Raw genomic sequence first — 24,510 nt, forward strand, 5'->3', positions numbered from 1 at the left:
AATTTAGAGGAAATGTTCCACCCCTTTGCAATCCTATATTGAATAAAAACATATAGTGTATATGTGGACAACAGCTGAATTCGAAATCAGTGGGGTTGCCTACATTTTGGACGGTACCTGAACGCAGCAGCACCACGCTGCACTTCCTGGTTCCTGCTCCTCCCAGTTCAAAGATGGCAGCCATGGGACAGAGATGAGAGACGACACGAATTTAGGAGTTTGGTCATGAAACCTCATGGGGTTGAACAGCTGTTACGTGCTTGGTTTTGACATGACAACGATATCATTTGTGGCTGCCGATGTGTCGTCCTGGGCAAACATTTAAAGGTTTCAGAAATATCATGTTTTCCTGGGAGCTAAGCTAGCAAGCTGCGGTTAGCCCATAAATGAACCTGTGTCTTCTGCCATACAAGAAGGAAGCAGCTGCTTTGCATACGGCTCATTGACATTTTGCAAGGTGAGAATATCTTTTCGTGAACACGAAGATGTGAGAATGCTCATGTTTAGATATAAATTGGGTCTATATAGCATCAATGAAGGCAGGACGGGAGTCAAGCTGCGGATCTGACAGTGAAATAACGATGACCGCTGTTTGACTACACTATCAATATTTACATCTAAGGTGGTGTTTTTAAAAACAAGGTAGAGGTGTGATTCTCTAGATTCGTAGAATAAAGAACACGACTTGTTGTTGGTTCGTTATTCTGTAATGCACAAGTCTTGTTTGCATGAAACTGAGCTCTTCCTATAATAGAGGCTTACCACCGGGGTACATCTGGAGTCATCTCAGCCTTGTAGAAAGCTTTGGGGGAAAACAGGGTCACCTCAACACTTTACATGAAAAAAAAAATGGGAATCAGACATTGGATGTGACACAATGTACCACCACTAGCTCACAGGTATGGAGAGAGTTTGGCTGGATAAACCTCACTAGGTTTTTGTACAACCCCCCAGATGAAGAGTAGGCAGCTACACACACCTCAGCCATGCTGGAGGCTCTGTGGAGGCCAAGAGGCCAACCACACACATGTTTTCTGGAGCTGCTCTAAGATGAAACCATTCTGGGATGTTGTAAATAGGACTATAAATGACATTAAAGGTTATGAGATTCCAAACAGTTGTGTTGTCATGTACTTGGGAAACATTGAAGAGACTGTTTGAGGAAAAGACAGGTATCTGATTAACATTGTACTCATAGCCAGTAAAATAGCAGAACCAGTGGTTTGAAATCATTCAGGATTTCTATATAATGGAAAAGCTGACATACCAACTAAAGCTCAGAGGACATACCCACAACAAGAGCTGGAGGAAATGTGAAAATGAGGAACTGTCTCCAAGGGACAAAGAGGGAGGACTAACGTACTAGAAATGCCCCATGCAATGTTTATGTATGTTCATGTACTGTACTATAACTGTTTTCTAAAATGAAAATACATTTTAAAAAAGTATAAAAAAAGAAAGAAACAAAGCTCTTCCCAATTGTGTGCGTACGCTGTATAAGCCAGGGTCTGCTGGGGATCTAACTGTAGAAGTACAGCATGCTTCATCTGCAACATTGTAAATCCAAATGCTAATGTTCTCTTCCTTTTCTCACCAGCTCAAAATCATCATGGCCATCACTCAGTTCCGTCTTTTCAAGATCTGCACATGTTTAGCCAGCTTACTTTCTTTCTTTAAGAGGTTAATATGCAGGTGAGTACAACTGAACACACAATACTGCTATTATAGATCCATCATTTTCACTGTCATGTACAACTTTACACATTTACATAGAAGACAAAACTGTTTATGATCGGTGCAAGCTGATTTATCTCTGGATCTAGTGATCTAGAGCTAGCATGTTAGTAGGATCTTTCTTGTCAAATGAAGGACGAAACTAAGTACTGTTGTTTCTACAATACTTTAAGAAACTTGCATTCCTCTCAGTGGATCCATCTCTGTACATGTAACAGTGTTCCGTCTGCTTTTTTTCTAACTAAATTAGGAGTGGAAGGGGGCGCAAGCTCAGTGGTGATCAAATAACCCTCCCGACAACAGTGGATTTTTCATCATCTGTACCAAAACAGGTCAGTATTGTGTCAGCATTATCCCTGAGAAGTTCAAAATCTAATTTCCATTGTTAGGAAAAGCAAACGATAGTTTTAGTCATTGAACTTAAATCCTAAACTTTAATGTTTACATGACTGTCTCATCTTCACAGGCAGAGATTGAGGAATGGAGCTCCTGGGATGAAGAGGCTCCTACAAGTATTAAGATCGAAGGTGGGAATGGGAACGTTTCCCCCTCAGGTAACGAGGCGGATGATGAGCCCGACTACTTCAAAGACATGACCCCCACCATCAGGAAAACACAGAAGGTATGTGTGCTGACAGTTCAGCTGACGCAGCATTACCAAGGAGATGCAAAACTAAAGACATACTGAGTGTCCCGAATAGATAATCTCCAAGTTGATCATATGCACAACATGTCTCACTTTCTTTTTTTAGAGTTGGAAAAAGTTTGAATGTTTTCAAATTCTCGGACATGTATAGAATATTATGCATGTGGTATTTTTTCTGCATCAGTTTAATCCCTGCACATCCAATAGAGACATTATGCCCTCATCAGTTTGCCCCAGCTTTTCTTAAAGTCTGATTGAATGTAGATGTAAGCGATTTAACCGTGCAGAGTTTCTACAGATTTCACTACATTTCATCAATCCATCTTCAGTTTACTGTATGCAGCCACTGATCCAAGCTGCTGGTCAAGGGAAGCTGCAATGCACAAGCTTTCTGCTTCACAAAATACAGTGTTGTGGTTTCTATTTCTGTATGTGAAATTAATAAATACAGCTATACGTACAAAGAATGTGAAAACAAAAAACTGAGTGTGAAGGCGTCTTTGGAAAACACTGCCTAACAGTATCCACCTTCTATTATCTACTAAAAGCATTCTTCTGATCGTGCTCTGAAGCGACCCACAGTAATAAGATTAGTTTCAACCTGCACGTAGTAACTTACATGGCTTCTCACTTGAATTTGGTCGATTTATCTTCCTATCTGTATACTGTGCTTGTCCTGCATCACAAAGTGCCTTTAATCAAGATTTGGACTAAGACTCTGTGGTTTCCGTTTTGCAGATCGTGCTGAAGAAGAGGGAGCCTTTGAACTACACTGTGCCTGATGGCTCAGCAGGTTTCTCCAGCAGACTGGCCGCCTCTCAGGATATGATGAACTTCAGTCCACCTTCAGTGAGTTCAAGTTTTAAAACATCTTGAACTTCAGACAGGCCTATTTGGTTCTATATCATAATATATAGCCTTAACTTACATGCAGTTAATTCACATGATACATATGCATGTAAAAAAAAAATTCAATCAATCAATCAGTCTTCATTTGTATAGTGCCAAATCACAACAAACGTTATATCAGGACACTTTTACAAACAGAGCAGGTCTAGACCACTCTATGTCAAATTATGAACAGAGACCCAACACCAAGACAGGGTAAGACTCAGTCTGACCCCACCTTAATCCACCATGAGCATTGCACCATGCAGTATTTAACTAGTTACAGCAGCGAGGTCAAACTTCCTTTAACAGGCAGAAACCTTGAGCAGAACCAGACTCATGTTAGACAGACATCTGCCTCGCACGAGTTGGGTCTGGAAAGAGGGATAGAGGAGAATAAGAGAGAGAGGGAGCGGTGATAGTGATGAGACGAGTAGAAGAAGCTGTTCCCGCTGGAGTCCAGCACGTCCGTATCAGCTGGAGTCTGGAACGCCCACAGTAGGAGGACGTCTACGGCAGCTCAGAGGAACCTACGAGACAAGGGAGCTCAGGGACTCCAGAAAGGTCTATGGTTAGTGACTTTAATGGGACAGGGAGAGTTAAAGTAAGTGATGACGGGGTTGGGGGAAAGGGGGTGAGATAGGATCCCAGTGTGTCAGTGTGTCAGTTCCCCCGGCAGTCTAAGTCTAAAGCAGCATAACTAAGAACTGGTCCAAGCCTGATCCAGCTCTAACTATAAGCTTTATCAAAACTAAGCCAGTCCTGGAAATCCATAAAATGGTTATAGTTTTATTTTCATTCCCCCTGACGTCTGTCAGGTCTACAAAAAAAAAAAAAAAAAAAAAACATTTAAAAATGTGATCTGCAAATGTTCTTTACCTGAGATGTGAGAATCTCTAATTTTATACATTTGGATGAGGCTGAAAAATGAGCTCAACACAGTGTACGGAAGATGTTCATCAACAGTCTGTTGTATATAGAGCTCCTTCATTAGAAGCCCTCAATTGAACAGTGTTTTCACATTGAGCCTACAATGGAGGCCTGTTGCTGTCCCAGTGTGTGATGTTGGACAGCGTCATTTTTGCGTGTACAGTGGACAATGTTGCAATTTCAATTAAATGTATGGTGCTTTCAGTCTTCGTGCTCGGTTATCAGGGATCATGCAGAGATTAGTGGTAGATTTAAAATATGTATTTCTCAGTTTAACCATACACATATTAAGTTCATACATTTTGAGCAGCTGTGGCTCGGTGGTAGAGTCGGTAGGTTGGCGGATCCCGGCTCCTGCAGTCATATGCTGAAGTTTTCAGGTGGAAAACGCTGAACCCCATTATGACATGGTCAGCCGTGTGAATATTCTTTATTTTATTTAACCTTTATTTATCCAGGTGAGTCATTAAGAACAAATTCTTATTTATATTTACAGTGACGACCTGGTAAAAGGCTCAGTCTTTTGAGGGGTAAAGGGTCAGGGATAACAGTAATGACAGAAACAAACTCGTTTTTTTTAAACTTAGTAATGAACAGCGACAGCAGGAGTCCAGGATTAAAAGCAGGTGCAGGTGTGTTTAAGAGTGTCCATGAGAGAGTCCCTGAAGACTGGTTTTCAGATGTAGTGGACCAGTTTTAAAGTTTTCAGTCTGTGGGCACAGCAGACTGAAATGATGACGGACCGATGACTGAATGTGTTTTGGGGATTTTCAGCAGGATCAAGTTGGCTGAGCGTGTGTTGTAAGTGGCAGGTGCAAATGGTAACAGGCTACATAGATAGGGAGGTGACAGTCCAAGGAGAGTTTTGCATATGTACCCATGTATTTCACAGCGGGTGTAAGGATGGCCAGTTCACAGAGGAGTATGAAGTGCAGTGGTGAGCTCTGAAACGTTTGGCAGAGTGATAGAGAGAGTCCAGCTTTTTCAGAGTAGATTTGGAGGCAGAACAGTAGATGGTGTCACCATAATCCAACATGGGAAGAACTGTCATTTTAACCAGGGTGAGTCAAGCAGAGAGAGTGAAGGAAGACAGCATTCTGTACAGAAACCCAATTTTTGATTTGACCTTAGTTTGCAGTTTAATGATATGGGGAGGAATGATAGAGTGTTGTCCAGCCAAATACCCAGATACTTGTATTCAGAGACCTGCTCTAGGTTAGATCCATTGAGGGTTACGATGTGAGGAGGTGAAGTTGGCACAGAGCTCTTTTTACTGAACCAGATGATCTTGGACTTCGAGGTATTCATCATGAGACGTAGGGAGGAGAGTGCCTGCTGGATACTGTTGAAACTCGATTGCAGTGACATGCGTACTACCTCAGGGGAGGGGCCAGTGGCATAAAGAATAGTGTCGTCCACATACAGATGAATGGCTGAGTCTCCAGCGAAACAGGGGATATCATTTATAAACAGAGAATAGTGTTGGACCTAGTATTGAGCCTTGTGGCACCCCCTTAGAGACAGGGAGGGGCTCCGACAGGAGTTGTTCTGAGCCAACACTTTGCACCACATCAGACGGGTAACTGCAGAACCATGGCATGTTGCTAAGCTTGTCAACAAGAATAGAATGGTGTACTGTATCAAAGGCCTTGGCTAAATCAATGAAGATAGCTGCACAGTGTTAAGAGCAGATGAGATCTCATTGATGACTTTATTAATTGCAGTTGTACAGCCAAAACCAGGTCGGAAGCCAGACTGAACACCAGACAAAATATTATGAGCGGTTAGAAATTCAGTTAGCTGCTTATTTACAAGATTTTCTAACACTTTTGAAACACAGGGTAATATGGAGATGGGTCTGTAACAGTTTGGGTCAGTTTGACCCCCTCCCTTGAAGAGGGCACGCACTCTTGCTGTTTTCCACACTGATGGAAACTCTGCTGAGAGGAGGCACAGGTTAAAGAGGTCTTTAATTCTGGCTGCGATGATGAGAGCCACAAACTGTGAATGCTTATGAATTAGATTAGCTAATACCAGTGTTTCCCCTACCATTATACTGGGGGGCGGGGTGCCCCCCCCCCCCAACAGCGGCAGCCGCCCTCACTGTAAAAAGCTCTGCGTCTACAGCTTGATTTAATCCAGTTTGGTGAAACATCAGACACATTTAGTAAGTTTGGATCAACTCCTTGGCATCCAAGAGTGCCATGAGCTGACTGTCTGTCTAGAGCGCCTGTCACTGCAGGTGCATTCAGGGACCGTCGTAAAAGTGCAATGCAGACTGTATTTTGCGTTCATGGCACTTTTATTTGAATCAAGAGAATCAGATATAGTGGTCACATGAAGACAGTTTTCTTTTGACTTTTTTGCAGGCTAGAGTACTTAACTTAAGATATTACAAAAGCAAAAGTGTCGAAAGAGTGAAATGTTGCCCCCCCCCCCCCCCCCCCCAAGGCTGTAAACCTAGGGAAAACCCTGAATACTGATGGTCCCTTACTACAGCAGCCTCTGCCTTCAGTGTGGGAATGTTGTGTAAAGTGTAAAAGCACTGTGAGTGATCAGAAAGACAAAAAAATAATAGCTTAACTATTTACAGCACTTGTACAAGTAGTTTGTTATGGAGTCAATGATTTCTTAATGTCTCTGTAAGGTCTTGTCATAAAGTGTGACACTCACAAGTGTTTGTGTAACTGTGCTCTGCTGTGGTTTGATTTAGCTTTGACCACCTTCAGCTGTCTCACATGTTGACACAAATAGGTTGTGTTGCCACGAACGTAGCGACTTTAACTCTGCATGTTTTGCTTTCTAACTTCTTTCTGTACAACGTCTCCACTCCTGACTCCAGAATGTTCTCACATAGAAGATATTGTGTTTCTTTTTTTCACCTCCAGTTCAGTGACGGCTTGATCGTCATGGTCCTGCTCTTTGGCTTCTATGTTGGTCATCATGTGCATATGTAATTACATTCCGAATCGCAGCCTTTTGTGCGGTAATAGGATTGCACATTCTCATATCGCGTTTGCAATTAGATAATCGTGCAGCACAAATATGTAATTCACAGCATCTGCCCAACTAATACAAATCAACCTCCTATCTTGTCTGCTTCTTCTTTTACTGACACAGCTCTGTAACTCTGTCTGCTGAAGGCTTCCAGGGGATTTGATAAAGCTTATAGTTAGAGCTGGATCAGGCTTGGACCAGCTCTTAGTTATGCTGCTATAGGCTTAGACTGCCGGGGGAACTGGCACACTGACACACTGGGATCCTATCTTACCTCCTTCCCCCCAACCCCCCATCACTTACTTTAACTCTCCCTGTCCCATTAAAGTTACTAACCATAGACCTTTCTGGAGTCCCTGAGCTCCCTTGTCTCATAGGTTCCTCTGAGCTGCCGTAGACGTCCTCCTGCTGTGGACGTTCCAGACTCCAGCTGATGCGGACGTGCTGGACTTCAGCGGCAACAGCATCTACTACTCGTTTCATCACTATCACCGCTCTCTCTCTCTCTTATTCTCCTCTATCCCTCTTTCCAGACCCAACTCGGTCGAGGCAGATGGCTGTCTAACATGAGTCTGGTTCTGTTCGAGGTTTCTGCCTGTTAAAGGAAGTTTTTCCTCGTCGCTGTAACTAGCTAAATACTGTGAGGTGCAATGCTCATGGTGGATTAAGGTGGGGTCAGACTGAGTCTTATCCTGTCTTGGTGTTGGGTCTCTGTTCATAATTTAACATAGAGTGGTCTAGACCTGCTCTGTTTGTAAAAGCATCTTGAGATAACGTTTGTTGTGATTTGGCGCTATACAAATAAAGATTGATTGATTGATTGATTGATCAGCATTTCCCCCTCAGTTGCGTCTTTGTACCTTTTAATCAGCGAGGCAGAATAACCATGTACCAGGTTCTGTGAATTTGATTTGTGAAATAGCTTCTCTGGGCGCGTTGGCAAAGTGGTTTAAGCACAAGCCCCACAAGTAGTAGTCCTCATTGCGGTGGGTGCGGCTTCATCTCCCGGCCTCGACCATTTGCTGCAAGTCTTCCCCCGCTCTCTGCCTCAGCCAAATCTAGAAATGAAATCTCTTACATTGGACATGCAGTAATCATGGGTCATCTGTTTGTATATAACTGTAAAGTGTCTTCTTATACAGGCGGAGCTGGGAGAAATGGATACCTGGCAGGAGGACGCGAACGCCTGGGAGGACGAGTCTGATGCTGCCTGGGAGACAGAGGAGGTGCTCAGGTAACATTTCAGAAATGCTTCAGGACTATTATTTAGTGCATTAATTAGACTGTACCAGTTTGTCAAGATTTCTCAGTTCTCCATTCATCAGGAATTATGCAACGGCTACTTATAGAACTGTCTCAATAACAAGTGTAGGAGAAGTGTGTTCTGTAGTTGTATAAAAGAGAGGTTTATTATCAGTGGAGCAGAAACATTCAAACTCTTGCTCTTATGGAAAGTAATATTTGTTCAGATGTAGACATGTCAAAGGCCTGACCACACTATATACACCGCCCGTCCCAAAAAAAGGTGCACACTATAATATTTTGTTGGACCACATTTAGCTTTGAGTACGAATGCATTTGCCGTCGCATCACTCTGATAATCATTAAAAAAAAAGTAAATATATTTTATGTCAAAAACAATGCCAAATGTGTTTTTTCCCCTGAATCAAATATTCCTTCACGTCACACTGTATATAACTGACAGTATTGAATATCTACGGATCGTATTGATGTGTTTAAAATGTTAAACACACTGAATATCAACATGTGGAGCAGGCTCATAATCTCTGCAGACATACAGTCATAAAAGTGAAGGCTCAGACTTCAACAAGTGAACTGAACAGAAACATATTTCAGACTCAGTGTCCAGTTTTCTGTCTACTTGTTCTTATTGAGAACAATAAACATGTGAACGTGGTCAGGTGTCAGCCGGGAGCGCAACCGGGTCAGAATCAATCCGACTGCAGAGAAAAAAAGCGCTCGTGGAGACCTGTCACTCAGCCGCAGCCCCCAGCTGAGCGTCTCTGCTGTGAGCAACACCTTCAGTCAGCTGATTCACATCAAAACATGCTTTAAACTTCAAACACCTCCCTGATAGCTGAACCAAATATGAGACCACATGATGTTTGCTCCACGTGATAGAAAATCCAAACAAAAAAATGTGTTCCAGTAAGTTCTTAACAATCAATTAATTAATACTCGATTAATTGTTGACATCCCTAGTCCAGAGTTAAATTCATTTTCCGCCAAGCTCTTGTATGATGGGAGCGTCAGACCGCTGTGCAAAGTCTTCTCCAGCGCATCCCAAAGATTCTCAATGGGGTTGAGGTCTGGACTCTGTGGTGGCCAATCAATGTGTGAACATGAAGTCTCGTGCTCCCTGAACCTCTCCTTCACAATGTGCGCCCCATGAATCCTGGCATTGTCATCTTGGCATATGCCTGTGCCATCAGGGAAGAAAAACTCCATTGATGGGAAAACCTGGTCCTTAAGTATATCCAGGTGACCTCATTCTTTGGGCACATAACATTGCTGATCCTAGACCTGACCAACTGCAGCAACCCCAGATCAGAACACCGCCCCCACAGGCCTGTACGGTAGGCACTAGGTACGATGGGTGCATCATTTCCTCTGCCTTTCTTCTTACCCTGATACACCCATCACTCTGGAACAGGGTCAATCTGGAATCGTCAGACCACATGACCTTCTTCCATTGCACCAGAGTCCAATCTTTATGCTCCCTAGCAAATTGAAGCCTTTTTTTTTTAAATTAGCCTCACTGATCAGTGGTTTTCTTAGGGCTACACAGCTGTTTAATCCAAATCCCTTGAGTTCCCTTCACATTGTGCGTGAGGCAATTATTTCATTCACATGAGAAAAAATCAATTCTGATCAGTCTTTCTGAATGAATGAGTTAGTTATCTTGGAAATACAAGAGAAGTGTTCTGTTTTCCTGATTTAAAAAACAAAACAAAAAAAAAAACGGTCTACCTGAAAATCAACACCTGCAAAGTCCTCAGGTGCCTGTATTGTGTTGGCAAGCTAATAACAAAACCATCTATGTTACTTCGAGACACTAGTATCTCCTAAATGTTTTATGCCCAAAGCAAAATAAAACTGGATTAAACTGAACAACCAGGGCATGTTTAATTCCTTGTGTGGCCTTCAGGCGCTAATGGGATTTTACTATTGCATTAATTCAGAAAAACAGAGCAGATTTCTTTTTCTCATGTGAATGCAATATGCTTCTGTAGATCTCGGATCACAATCATCAAAGGATTTGTTCTGACCACATTTCTTCCTCGAAGGTGATGGTTCACCACTATCCTTCCAGGTTTTAATAATGCCTTGGACGGTTCTTTACCCCATTTTAGTAGTTTCAGCAATCTCCTGAGTTGTTTTCTTTGCTTAATGCAGGCCAATAAATCCTTTCCACGTCCACAGCCTATGTCTTCTGACATGGTTGTTTAAGAAACGAGAAGCTCCTAACAGCATCAGTTGTTGCCAGCTGAAACGTATTCATCACTGCAGTAATTGGCCAATGGAAGGCTCTTACCTTTTTTGGACGGGCAGTGTATAATAAATACTGCAGGCTCACTTTCTTTTTGTATTGAAGCAGTGTATTCTCAAATGCTGACCAGCAGGTGGCAGTGTAAGCCATGAAATCAAAACAAGAGAAAGGAACAGGATTTTGTTTTCCCCACACCCTGCTGATCCTAGCTTCCATTGACGTGCACTGTAATGACACTGCATGCAGTCACATGTTTGCCTTGCCTTTATTTCTCAGACAACAGAAGATGGCTGAGAGAGAAAAGCGGTCTATGGAGCAGCAAAGGAAGAAGATGGAAAAAGAGGTCCAGAGGATGATGAAGAAGGAGCAAAAGATTGCAGTCAAGCTCTCGTAACATTTTAGAAATGCTCAGTGTTGAGCGGAAGAGATGGGGGAGGGGGGGAGGGCAAAGACTCTAAATCATTTGTTAATCTCTCTTTAAAGTAATTAAAACATCCAGGATTACTAGCCCACACTACTCATCTGTTAGCAAACTTTCCTCCTTCTCCACCCTGTTCCCACCAGCAGCCATATTTGTCTGCTTTTCAGCTGCAGCAGTGTGAAGTGCATCATTCTTGAGGGGAGATTACGCACCAGCTTTAATTTCAGCTCATGTTGCCAGTTCATATTTTGTCTTCAAGGGAGAACTGTTTTCATGTGATCCGGTCTATCTTGTGTACAAAGTGAGCTGCAGCATCTGACGGCCCCGTGTAGATTTAAATCAAACTGTCGGGTAGCTTAGAAAAATGTTCGACTTTTTTTCTTTTCTTCCAAGGAACATCTGTAAATAAACAGGTACCTGTGCTACCTTTTGAGACTCAATCAGGGTGCACTAGCCCTTTTCTTTGTCTTATTTATAAAGTCAAATGACAGAGGAGTATAATTCATTTTAAGCATCACTGTCCTCCAGTGACATCCCTTGGTTTGCTTAATTATTGTGTTTTTATATTTATGTCTTTCACTGTCTGATACTGATTTCTTTGTTATGAATGTTGCTTGATATTTCATGATCTCCCTGTGTTGTAATCTGGAAATGAGCATTAAAATGATGGCAGAAGATTTTCAATATTAGTATGAATAAACGACCACAGGCTAGAGCGTAGCCCGTCTCTAAATGTTAGCTGTGGGTTCCTATGGTAATCTCATGGCTACAGATGTATCACTACATCGCTGCTTCTGATATTGAGGGAAAATATTCAGTGATCACAGCGCTGCTTTTTTTCATGGGGTGGGGATGTTACTTTGCTGTTAAATAGTTGATACACTGACTGAAGAGGCACAGACCTTATGAAATATAAATCAGTATCAGAGTGTATTCTCAGTCTGGATTTCTAAGCTGAATATAAGGCTGACAGTGGAAGCTCATGGTTTTCACCACACCCTTTGGACTGAGCATCCTGTTATTCATTATCTAAAGTTACCAGCCACTATTGGAGGTTTTTGATAACAGTGGGAAGAGGCTAACTGATGAAATATGGTCTCATGTCCATGAAGTTTGGTGAATGACTTACTCGGGTGGGGGCGAGGGAGGCAAGTTTCCCGTCTGAATGTTACGACTGAGGTTCATTAAAGCTTCTAAATAGTGGATGAAATGATTTGTTGTGCTGATTTTCTTCAGTCTTCATCGATGATATGGACGATGCAGTGTGAGATATTCTTGGGGAGCACTTTGGGACACTGTGATCTGCTTCATTAAAGGAAATATGCATGTTCTGTTCTGTTCCATCAATGAGAAACCCTTTGTCACCCATTTTTCCTCATTGAGCATAAGACTTCCCGTTGTAAGAGCTGTCATGATTGAGCACAAATGAATCAACGAGCTGAATGAATACAGAACGTGTGGCAGATTGTTTACCTGCTGTGTAAGTCAGGCAGGTTTTTAATAAAGTTATTTGATTCATACCATGAGAGATGAAGAACTTTGGTCTTGAGTCTCCTGATGATGACATATATATGGTTTTTAAGACCATTAGAAGTTTTGTTATGGAGGGATCATTACAGATGGATGACCTAGGACGTATCTTTACATGGTACAACAGAAGAGTTCAAGCTTTTTGTTTGCCATAGTGGTGGTGTTGAGTGCTTCTCCTATTAGTGTGAAATTTTGACACTCATGGTACCCTGAAGATGAATCTTTTTTTTTAAGTTATGTTTTTGGGCATTTTGCCTTTATTGGAAAGGACAGCTGGAGGAGAGACAGGAAATGTGGGGAGTAGAGAGAGGGGAACACGTGCAGCAAATGGTAGAAATCAGGAGTCGAAACCTGGGATCGCTGTGACGAGCACTAGAGCCTCTGCACCAATCTGCAACCTCCAGTCTGAAAACATGAGTCCAATGCAGAAGTGCTAAAAACTGCTGTTCATCGTGGATCCGCTTGAGGTTGGCTCCGGAAGTACCAGAACCACATACACACCAATTCAAAGAAGCCGATCTTTACAGCAGAAATAAACATGTTTACAGCCTGGTACAAAAAACGAGTGTAGTCTGGATAGCTCATTTCTCGATCGGCACACACTGTACAGGGGGGGTGAATTTTTTTCTAACGCAGCAATTTCGATGATATTGAGATTATGAGAGGCACAGCTGACTTGATTGACAGGCGGGAACACTGTAGCTGTTGGCTTCGTGGCTCAAAGCCCGCCTCTTTACGTCACAATCACTCGACAGCAGCAATATGGCTGCCACCGACAATTCAGACAAACAGGTCTACGATATGCACACGGAACGCTGAGGCTGCTAGGCCAGTGGTGCCTCAGAAGATGAATTCGTATGTATTTAATGTTTCCCTGATTTTTCGTCTGGAAGCTAATGAAGCTAATATTTGGCAGTTGAAATGAAAAGATCAGATACTCTTTGATGGATGTTCATGGGAATTTTAAAGTGATCCTGGTCTTTTCTTTTGCACCATCATTAGCTTAGCTTAGCTTAGCTTGTCTACTGCTTCTTTTTATATCTAGCCACTATTAAATCTTGACATCTCTATTAGCTTATGCTTTGGTAATAATGTTTTCTGCTTAGCAAGCACTATCAAGCTAACCTGCAAATAGGGTTGCCACCTTGGATTTGTGAAAAAAAAAGGGACACTCTACCAATTGTTTGGGGCGGACGACTCGGCAACTATTACCAGTTCAGACCATAGACTGTAAATAAAAATAGCCAGCGTTGCTCTGCCTCTTCCCGTTGTACGGTTCTGAAGCCAAAAAATCCCGCTCCTGGGTGCCGCCATAGTGCAGCCAGAGCCTGTGAAGCCACTGTAATAAGCTCCGCCCTACAGTGTAGTGTCACAAGACGCTGTGTGTCCTTTGAAGTTTCCCTCTATGGCGGCTGTGAATCAAAGGAAACAGGAAGTAAAACCCCGTTTTTTAAACTCTAATAACTAACGAAAAAGAAACTTTTCAGAAAAAAGAGGCCTTGAACACAAAACAGTCAAATACTAACTACATATCACCACAGCATACGGATGTGAGAAACATTCATACCACGTGTATTTATTTTTTAAAGTCTGACTGCTCCCCTATTTAAATGAAGACAGATTTTTTGACCTATACTGCAGCCAGCCACCAGGGGGCAGTCACACTGCTGAAAGCTTCACTAGCAGGGGAGGATCCGGCTCGCTTGGTTCAGACTGACCAAATGAACATCAAATTGGGACATAGGACAGTGGTAAGATCTGCCGCTGCAATCTTTTCTTCTTCTGGTAAACCTGTTTTGGTCATAAAAGTTGCAATGGCTGCCTGTTTTTGTTTGTTTGATTCCACAGCTTGATGCTGTTTTGTTTTTGTGTGGATGTCCAATGTGTTTTTCTCTTCAGATTTTACACAGATTTTCGCCGGACACAAAACGCATGCAGCAGAAAAACTGTCTTCCTGGGTCGACCGTACCCGTTCACACTCAGTGTCGCCCAGTCAGGATTGTAACTAGTATATGGTTTATTCACTCTGACAGTGTCGCCCAGTCAGGATTGTAACTAGTTTATGGTTTATTCACTCTGACAGTGTCTCCCAGTCAGGATTGTAACTAGTATATGGTTTATTCACTCTGACAGTGTCGCCCAGTCAGGATTGTAACTAGTTTATGGTTTATTCACTCTGACAGTGTCTCCCAGTCAGGATTGTAACTAGTATATGGTTTATTCACACTGTGACAGTGTCGTCCAGTCAGGATTGTAACTAGTATATGGTTTATTCACACTCTGACAGTGTCGCCCAGTCAGGATTGTAACTAGTATATGGTTTATTCACACTGTGACAGTGTCGCCCAGTCAGGATTGTAACTAGTATATGGTTTATTCACACTGTGACAGTGTCGTCCAGTCAGGATTGTAACTAGTATATGGTTTATTCACACTCTGACAGTGTCTCCCAGTCAGGATTGTAACTGGTATATGGTTTATTCACACTCTGACAGTGTCCCCAGTCAGGATTGTAACTAGTATATGGTTTATTCACACTCTGACAGTGTCGTCCAGTCAGGATTGTAACTGGTATATGGTTTATTCACACTCTGACAGTGTCCCCAGTCAGGATTGTAACTAGTATATGGTTTATTCACACTCTGACAGTGTCGTCCAGTCAGGATTGTAACTAGTATATGGTTTATTCACACTCTGACAGAGTCCCCAGTCAGGATTGTAACTAGTATATGGTTTATTCACACTGTGACAGTGTCCCCAGTCAGGATTGTAACTAGTATATGGTTTCTTTTGTGCTGGTGTCTTGCATGTATTTGTATTTGTATTTGCATAGACGGTAAGAAAACCGAGACCACTTTAAATAGCTGCAGAAGCACGGGGACCTTTCTAGACCACAGAACAAAGGAAATCAAATGAGGTTTTTGCAGTTCCCCAAAAATCAGGACAAAGTGTGTCCCAGGAAAGATTTGTATTTTCCCAGGACAGCTGGTGAAAAAAAAGAGAACAATTCTGGGAAAAACGGGACGGGTGGAAACTCTACCTGCAAACAAGCTAACCTGCTAAACTGAGAGAGTGAACATGTTGAGATTACAGTGTACTTTTTAATCATGAGCATGTTTTCATTGTCGTGGGAAGATGAGCTCTACACAATAACAACCCACCAGCATGGACACTTGTCTTGTTATCTTCCCAGCATTATATCTGTCACTGCGGTAGTGTTTAACTTGAATTGGCAGAGGGCTGTCATAGCTCATCTGACCCCCATTACAATGTCACCCAGATCTGTCTGGGGACACTGCACTCCTGCCAAAACCTCCCAGAGACTGGCCCACTTTCAGAAAAAGGGACAATGCACGTCATCAGTCTTTGAAACGGGAACAAACTACATGGGTGAATAATTGGCCTGAAGGGCTGCATGATCAAATATTCGGATTGTATAAGACTGTTGTGTTCACAGCTGTTTGAGTTACAACTGTTGCTGCCCACGCATTCAATCTAGCATCCACAGATTGGCGTGGGGATTAAAGCACCGGATGAATAATGAGTCTGATGCATTATAAAGTGAGAGGTTATGCAAGTTAAGACACTCCACCATATGGCAGGGTCGACGTGGAAGTTGAAAAGTCAGGTTATATGTGCAAAGTGTTCATTTGGCTTAATCAGGTTTTTCTTTCATTTTCATTCAATGTGGACGTGACTTACGTAATGACTTACATTTCTAGTTTTCATAGATGAACATCTGTTTTGGCAATGACCCAGTTTGAGACTTGTGTAAGGGCACAGACAGCATATTACAGCGAGGTCCCAGTTAAGTGGATCTGAAGCACTTTACACCATCAGCCCGACAACCCAAGGGACGTCTGAAAATAAGAACCGAGAAAGCTTTACATAAGACGAGCCGTCGGGAGAACACTGCTTGGTCGCTCTCTGATTCAGATTTTCCCTCTTATTAATTTATGTGAACATCTTGTGCAAATGTAGGAACCAGGTCCCGCCCAGACTTTCCTCGCACTTTAACAGATTACATAAGCAAAACTTTCAGCATTGTTCCTGCTCAGTCTTTTTCCTCCCTGTAAGAGATAACAAGAGTTACATCATGGTCAGAGTTTATCATGCTTTAATAATAAAGATACAAGGACATTTGATGTAAACCACCAGTATTGCACATAGCTCAGGCACATAACAAGTGTCAATTGCTTTGAAGCATCAACTTATCTCTATGAACAATACACAGGCTGTACTGAATAAAGCTCTACTCCTGGGGAGGAAAAAAATAGATTTCTGCACAAACAAGAAGAGTGAATTCACATTAAAGCTTTGGCTGAAGGTTTAAGGTTTCCTTTTTGAACAATAACAAAAACAGTTGAAGTCTCAAAAGCCATCAAACAGACACGAACATTCATTCTTACCCTCCGTTAAATCTCCTCCTAACATAAAGAAGTCGCCATCAAACAAAAGGACAACTAGGGACACCACAGGACAATGATAACACATAACCATCTACCCAGATGATCAGCTTATACATAGAAATATTAAATAAATATATAAATAACCCTTATTAATAAAAATAATCCCTTTCGTGTCACCATTATGCTTCAACTCATGGTAACTGTACAGTGCAAAGTAACAGTGTTGGAAATCAAAACAACTGCGTCTAGTGCTCAACAAAATGCGACAAATCTCACAGAAACTCTTGAGATGCTTAAGTGCTTTAGTTCAAAGTTAGGCGTGTGCATGCGTGATTGAAGCCTTTACACATCCGGCCTGTGAGAGACTTGACGAAGCGAGTGCAATCCCATGATGCAGCAGCCCCTGATCAGAGCAGCAATGTTGTACACCGGAGCGCTTCCGTCCACACCGTGCCGCGAGTACAACCAGGCCACTGTGGGCAGCACAGGGGCGGCCACCGCTACCAGATCCACCAGGAAGCTGTTGCTCCAGTAGCGCTTACTGACCACATCCAGACCCGGTGACAGAGGAGGCACCTCGTCACACACGCCAAAGTCAAGCTCCTCCATGAACCGGTGGACCTCTGCGGGTTCAGAGCAGCACATGCCTGAGTCGCTGGAGGTGTCGGGGCTCTCTGGGGGAGCAGGCGTTGGCATGCTGGGTGGGGGAGGTGTGGATTCGGGGAGATTGGCAGTGGTTGTGGGAAGATTTGGGATGCCCAGAAGGCTGCTGGAGGCTGATGTTTCCCCCGTTGTTGCCCCGTGGAACTTCAGCAGCTGGAGGAGCAGAGCCTGCAGGTCTGAAGATAAGGGCATCATGTCTGTCTGGATTCCTTTATCTTCTGTGTTCTGCTGTGAAGGTGTGCCTGAGGTGAAGCTGGTGGAAACTGTGTTTGGTAGATCTGCTGGGGGTGCAGCAGGTTCATCCATCAACTGTTCCCCATCTGAAATAGCAGACACCCCAGGCCCAGAATCTGGCCCTGCCATTAGCTTAGCACTGGAGTCCTGACTGAAATCCACAGCAGTAGACATAAGAACCTGCTCCAAAATGTCCTCTCTGTTGGCCATCTCATCGTTGACCAGCAGCCCGCTGTCTGCCAACGCCTCTGCTCCTTGTTCTCCCAGCTCCAGTCCAACCTCTTCCTCCTCCTCCTCCAGCTTCTTCCCGCCGCTGTCAGGGCTCTCACACATGTAATCTAAGGTGTTTTCATCCTGTAGGTTGGAACCACTCTGAGCAAGCTCCATGCTCTGCAGCAGGGACTCTAACTTCCTGTTTTGGATGTTGATATCAATGAAGTACTTCTGGATACCTTTATCTTTCTCCATCAGGCTGCTCTTCATCGTTTCCACCACCTGACGCAGCTGCTTGATCTCTTTGCGGGCCTCTTTAAGGGACAGCTGAGCCTCCACTCTGTGACACTCCTCTTCAATCCAGTCTTCACGCATTCTGCCGAGCTGGGATTTAAGCTCCTCGATCTCTGACTCTCTAAGAAAGGGGAAAGAAGAAGTCCAGTTACACTTGACATTTAGGAAAAAATAAACCTTTACTTTATCATTGAGAGAAGAGATGGAACATAAAACAGTGTTACATATCAAGCTATTTGAGTTACAACTTCTTGAATTTAGTTGTTAGCATGATGAGTCCACCAGGAAATTGGCTTCACTACTAAATCTCAGAATGTCAAATCCACAAAAAAAATTAAAAAGTATAAAGACCGACTTCTTTTTGTTTGGCAAGCTTTAAAAAGGTGGATTTTGTTACCTGCAGTCATAGCCAGTGCAGCAGCTTCTCAATCATTCAAGCTTTAATGCTAAGCTAAAAAGTTAACAGCTTGTAGCATCATATTTAACCTGTATAGAGACTGTATAAAATATGGACGTAGTATCCGTGACGTCACTCATTTGTTTCTGAAGCGCTGTTTTGAAGCCGATTGTCGGCAGGAGCCATATTGTTGCTGTCGAGTGATTGTGATGTAAAGAGGCGGGCATTGAGCCTCCAAGCCAACAGCTACAGTGTTCCCACCTGTCAATCATGCCAGCTGTGCCTCTCATTGGAAGACTCGTAATCCCACAACCCCATCCACATCAACAATCAAGCAGTCAAAATAGTGGATCACTTCAAATATCTCGGACTCACCCTGGACAATAAACTCAACTTTGATCAACACGCCACTGATATTCACAAACGCTGCCAACAAAGACTCTCTGCCATCCGCAAACTCAAAGCACTTTCTGTCACCCCCCACCTTCTACTGTTACTGTACCAAAGCATCTTCCAACCCTTTCTCCTCTACTGTTCCCCCTGCTACTACAACATGCTAACTGTCTCCAACAAAAACAAACTCATACGCATCACAAACACTGCCACCAAAATCATCCGCCTCCCCACACCCAACCTGTCTGACCTCAACAACTGAGCCATCATACGCAGAGCACGCACTATAACACTGGACTCCCAACACCCCCTCTACTCAGTCTTCACACTACTCCCCTCCGGTCGCAGATACAGATCCCCTTACTGTAGGCGAGCCCGGTTTGGCAGAAGCTTCGTCCCATTGACCATAGCACTGCTAAATAGAATGCCACTGTAATATGTCCGGTGTGTTTATATGTGTTCGGTGTGTTTTATGTGTGTCCAGTGTTTTAATATGTGTCCTGTGTGTATATATGTGGGATGAGGTGCACCATTGTTGTGAGGCTGGGTGGATGTTTGTTTATTTGTGTTTTATACATGAATTCTTGTACAAACGGTGGCAACAAATCTCCTCATTGAGGACAAATAAAAATCTATCTATCTATCTATCTATCTATCTATCTATCTATCTATCTATCTATCTATCTATCTATCTATCTATCTATCTATCTATCTATCTATCTATCCTTAAAGGCCCTGTGAGGAGTTTTGAACTGGCTGAGAAACAGACTGAAAATGATACTGATGCCTCTGTATGACCTTCAATAGCAAACAAGACCATCAGCAGCAACACAGACACCTTCTCTGTTGTAATTTTTAATGCCTGAAACTGCCCTGGGGGGGTAGGTGTCAGACCAGATGATGGACATTTTGCTTCAGAAACAGCCTTTATTTGACTGTTTTCATGGAAAATAATCACATTGCCTGATAAAGTTGACTGTTGAACACAACAGGATGAGGCTTTTGTTGAAAACACTACTTTTGCATGTATAGAACAAGAGATAAGAGGTATCACTTTGTCCACAAGGGGGCGCCAGAATCGATACAAAACAAAAGTTCCTCACAGCAGCTTTAACGTCTTCAAAATTGCCAGTGTGTGCCGATCAAGAAATGAGCTATCCAGACTACACTCGTCTTTTGAACCAGGCTGTAAACATGTTTATTTCTGCTGTAAAGATCGGCTTCTTTGAATTGGTGTGTATGTGGTTTCTGGTACTTCCGGAGCCAGCCTCAAGTGGATCCTCACTGAACTGCAGTTTTTAGCACTTCCACATTGGACTCATATCTTTAGACCGGAGGTTGCCGCTTGATTTAACCCAGAAATGTGGGAATGATATCAATCTTCTCATCTAACTCTAGACAACTATAATTTATAATTTCATTAGGCATTATATAACATTAATATGAACTGTATCTAAGAGTTTAAACATACAAATAAGGTTTAAATGAGTCTTTTTGTTTATCTTAGAGTAGCAAGAGACTGTTTTTCTTATGCAATAGTCATTTTCCAGTGATTTCACACTTCAGAAGAGAATGTTAACGCCTGAGCAGAGATGCAGCAGGCATTATGTCACGCAATGATTTCACTTTTCCCTCTGATACAGCCGCTATCATCCAGCGATACAACTATGACAATAACTACAGATCAAATCTTGGATGCTACTGTGCGGCTAGAGCTCAACCAACCTGTCATGGACTCTGTTTTCGGACTCCATCAGTTTGGTCTTCAGGTGTCTGATGGACACCTCTTTCTGCTGCAGGGGGGTGAGATACTCCTCAGGGTTCGGGGGTCTGATTCCATGGTTGTCTCCACAGGAGTGGTATCGACCCAGGTTGGCTCTTCTGCTGGTCACAGAGACAAGTGAATTGGTTTAGAGGCCAAGGTTCAATCCTCACAAAACAGCCTTCTCTAGAGCAAACATTATTAATCAGGTCTCAACTGGACAGTTTGATGCTTCAAAGTAAGGTGGCTCCCTGCAGACAGCAATTTGTCTGGCTGAGAGAGTGCTGTTAAGGCAGATGCTCTCTGAAGCCTGGAATTACTGTCTGACACAGGATTACTGGCATGTTGACTAAAGGGAAAAAAGCCCTGAAAATGCTACTTTATCTCAATACAGGCAGAGTCTGCAAGAAGATACCACCTTAAAAGGAAAAGCCTTAATCTAGAAGCTAATTGCATTAGCATTTAAATGACCCCTGTATGTCCTATGATCAGTGTTTCATCACAGGCAAAAAGACCTGATAAAAGGATCTTTTTTTCTCCTATAGAGGACGAGTGGGTGGATTTGGACAATATGCAAAGCAGCACGTAAGCCTCCCTCTTCCCCTTGCACAATATCCTAGCAACCTGGGACACTTGAAGCTTTGATGCGAGCGCTGAGCATCACAGCCAGAAATAGAAACAGCCCAAGAAAAGATAGCATGTTAGGAGAAAAGATGTCACATGACACTTGGCCATGCAGAGGAAATGTCTTAAAGTGACAACAATGGAATTTTTAGAGAAGAGTACAGATTCATATGCTGCACAAAAATCTGAATGCTGAGGGTTGAATGGAAGTCGTTTATACTGCAGAGGGAGGATTTTTTAGTAATACCGTCTTCAGACCCACACTGCCAACATAATCCCAGAAGCTAAATGTTAAAGTCATAAAAGAACCTGGAGCATCATGTCAGAAATCCACAGTGGTCCAAAACACTTCTGAGCTTCAGGCTATTAAATTCAGGAATCCATGTTGTAAGTCTGACATTTATATGACACTGCTCTACAGACCCAAGGTGAATTCACTCTAATCCAGTTATGATTTGGCTGCAACAAGTAGGGTCACTGTCTGGTCACCGTGGTCAGACATTTGCTTTTTGTCCCTAAAAATCCTCATTAATCCCAACCTCAGCCAAATCATGACCGGTATAATCGCAGACAACTGAAAGAGAGGAAATGATAAAACAGTCTGAGCTTAATCCACACCACCCACTGACTCATCATTATGCTCCACATTGCCTAAAACGGCAATCCAAATCTACTTGTTTCCCTGGCTGAAGGTTGGATTTGTAATGAATCCACGAGGATAAAGTGTGTACGTGACCGAGATCACACAACGTTTTCTCCCTCATCTTTAAAACCAGGGTTTCTACTTTGTGTTTTTTTAATAATTCATTGTTTGAGAGCCATGTTTTGTACCTGGATGTGGGGCTGGAGTTGCAGCTGCTGCTGTTGGTTGAGGAGGCGGCTCTGGGAGGCGTCCTGTAGGGAGCATAGAGCTCTGCATCGCGGTTTGTTGTTGGGATGCCTGCTGGTTTGAATACTGGGAGCGGTCTGATATGGGCACCACGACTGGATTAAAGAAAAATACATTCATTTCTTCAACAACATAAGAATGGAAATGCAAAATGAGCACTCCTCACAGTTCTAGTTTATCTGAGGATACATTACTATGAACCTCATACCTGCGAGATGGGGCTTTCTTTCCAGCTGAACTAAAATTGAGGCTCTCCTTTGTCTTCAGGCTTCCTGTGCTGCTGGAGGAGCTGAAGTCTGCCTCACTACCTGCAGGGAGAAGCATCACTGTTAGGATTACAGGCTTAAAGCCACACCATGATACTCTTGCAGTCTATACCAAGGGTTCCCAAAGTGTGGGTCGGGACCCCCAGGGGGCACGCGAGACACAAATGGGGGGGGTCATGCAATGTCTTCCAGAATGTTTTTTTAAGTTATCTAAAAATATGTATTATCATTATTAGTAGTATTATTTATTTTAATCTATTTTACCTTGTTTTCCTTTTTGTTTGTACTGTTAATTATTATTATTTCTTTATTATTTTTGTGTATATATATATATATATATATATATTTTTTTTTTTTTTCTTCTTCTCTTTGTTGGTTTTTGTATTACTTCTATATAATTTGTTAACTTAATTTGTTAAAAGAAATACCAAAAAAATGCAATAAAAAAAGTTGAATGACAAAAGTTATCTAAAAATAGTAAATTTGATCCATTTATAGTAAAAAAAATAGACAAAAATAGTGGCTAACCTTGAAATTAAACCTTGAAATTAGAAAAATGTAATGAGTTTTCTGCCTATATGAGCCACATGCTCATATAGGTAGGCTAAATTTCTGCAGACCAGCTAAATGAAGCCACATTAAATCACTTTAAGGGACAGTGGGGGTCACAGGCTGAAAAGTTTGGGAACCTCTGGTCTATACAATTCAATTTTCTCTTCCATGTTAGGTTGAACTCATAAGGCACCAAACACACATTGTCTCATACCAAAACACTCCAGTAGCTCCTGCAGGAAAACATTTGCTTGAATTGGCTTATGTTACCAAAGTTTGGATTATAGTCAGTTTGTGGCCAACTTGATGTCCTCTTACTTGTGCTACTTGTACAATAGATCCAAGCATTCCAAAGCTAAAAACTATTACTTTTACACTAAAAGCAAAACTAAAAGAAATCAAACCTCACCAAGAAAAATGTTTGCTTCTCCAGCTTCTAGTCCGTCAGAGGCAGATTCAGAGAATACTCGAGTCACACTTTAAGCTACAAACACCACCATTGCTAGTTTCCCCCCCTGTCTATTTGTACCAGTCTCTTTTTATTAAGCACCATCTGTTAGAATTATGCAAGACTTCCATTAATGTGTGCATGAGTAGCAGATATTCTCACGACAGCTTCTTCATGTGCAGCTCTCCATAATCTAAATCCAATGCTAGTCTTATGTGAGTTTAAAGATAAACCACTTTATGTGATCCCAAATGCCATTAACACTTTGTGCCAATAACATCAAATCAATATGTGCTCACTAAATAGGATACTTTACAGACTTAAACTTACACAATTTCAATCTCAGCACGAGAAAAACTACATCTGATTTGTCATGAGATGTTAAATTAGAAGCCATACCTGAGTAGCACCTCTTGCCATCGAACAAAACCATCTTACTGTGTCCAGTGATAACCGTGACAAATAAAATACTGTATAACTAAGTGATCCTTCACCTCTTGGTGAGTCAAATGAGTCTGTGTGCATCCAAGCAGAGTAGTAACCTCCTGCTAATCAGTCTAATTGGCTAAGCTCCTGGAACTATTTTTCCTCCACCAATCAGCTTTGGTGCTCATTTTGAAAGAGACCAGGCAGGCCTTCTTGTTTCTCCTGTTAAAAAGGGAGCATTTTATTTCCAGATAGAGGCTGGATATACTGCTGCTTGTAATTC

The 24,510-nt window shown here is 42.4% G+C and overlaps 2 protein-coding genes across 3 annotated transcripts; one reads left to right on the forward strand and one right to left on the reverse strand.

Annotated features, from left to right (window-relative positions):
* The first annotated feature begins 133 nt into the window (after positions 1 to 133).
* Positions 134 to 12,340, forward strand: ebag9 (estrogen receptor binding site associated antigen 9). The gene is made up of 7 exons (XM_034698374.1): positions 134 to 457; positions 1,598 to 1,692; positions 1,985 to 2,066; positions 2,201 to 2,356; positions 3,119 to 3,229; positions 8,338 to 8,429; positions 10,983 to 12,340. Exons 2-7 carry the CDS (start codon positions 1,610 to 1,612, stop codon positions 11,098 to 11,100), a joined length of 642 nt encoding a protein of 213 aa, XP_034554265.1. The 5' UTR covers positions 134 to 457; positions 1,598 to 1,609; the 3' UTR covers positions 11,101 to 12,340.
* A 4,417-nt stretch (positions 12,341 to 16,757) lies between these two features.
* LOC117822770 (syntabulin-like) lies at positions 16,758 to 24,332 on the reverse strand. 2 transcript variants are annotated; one of them, XM_034697677.1, is made up of 5 exons: positions 24,201 to 24,332; positions 22,744 to 22,843; positions 22,478 to 22,630; positions 20,986 to 21,144; positions 16,758 to 18,591 (listed from the first exon to the last, which is right to left on the reverse strand). In XM_034697677.1, exons 1-5 carry the CDS (start codon positions 24,232 to 24,234, stop codon positions 17,409 to 17,411), a joined length of 1,629 nt encoding a protein of 542 aa, XP_034553568.1. In that variant the 5' UTR covers positions 24,235 to 24,332; the 3' UTR covers positions 16,758 to 17,408. The 2 variants fall into 2 exon arrangements, with proteins under 2 accessions (XP_034553568.1, XP_034553569.1); XM_034697678.1 differs by having other exon boundaries at positions 20,986 to 21,141; positions 24,201 to 24,331.
* Positions 24,333 to 24,510: the final 178 nt, after the last annotated feature.

Source organism: Notolabrus celidotus, chromosome 12 (assembly GCF_009762535.1).
Source record: "Notolabrus celidotus isolate fNotCel1 chromosome 12, fNotCel1.pri, whole genome shotgun sequence".
Classification (NCBI taxonomy): domain Eukaryota; kingdom Metazoa; phylum Chordata; class Actinopteri; order Labriformes; family Labridae; genus Notolabrus; species Notolabrus celidotus.

Coding starts and splice junctions, on each gene's coding strand:
- ebag9 (XM_034698374.1), top strand. CDS start 1,610: ATGGCCATCACTCAGTTCCGTCTTTTCAAGATCTGCACATGTTTAGCC. Junction 2,357..3,118: donor CCATCAGGAAAACACAGAAG/GTATGTGTGCTG, acceptor TCCGTTTTGCAG/ATCGTGCTGAAGAAGAGGGA. Junction 8,430..10,982: donor GAGACAGAGGAGGTGCTCAG/GTAACATTTCAG, acceptor TTTATTTCTCAG/ACAACAGAAGATGGCTGAGA.
- LOC117822770 (XM_034697677.1), bottom strand. CDS start 24,234: ATGGTTTTGTTCGATGGCAAGAGGTGCTACTCAG. Junction 21,145..22,477: donor AACTCCAGCCCCACATCCAG/GTACAAAACATG, acceptor CTCTGTGACCAG/CAGAAGAGCCAACCTGGGTC. Junction 18,592..20,985: donor GAAAACAGAGTCCATGACAG/GTTGGTTGAGCT, acceptor CCCCTTTCTTAG/AGAGTCAGAGATCGAGGAGC.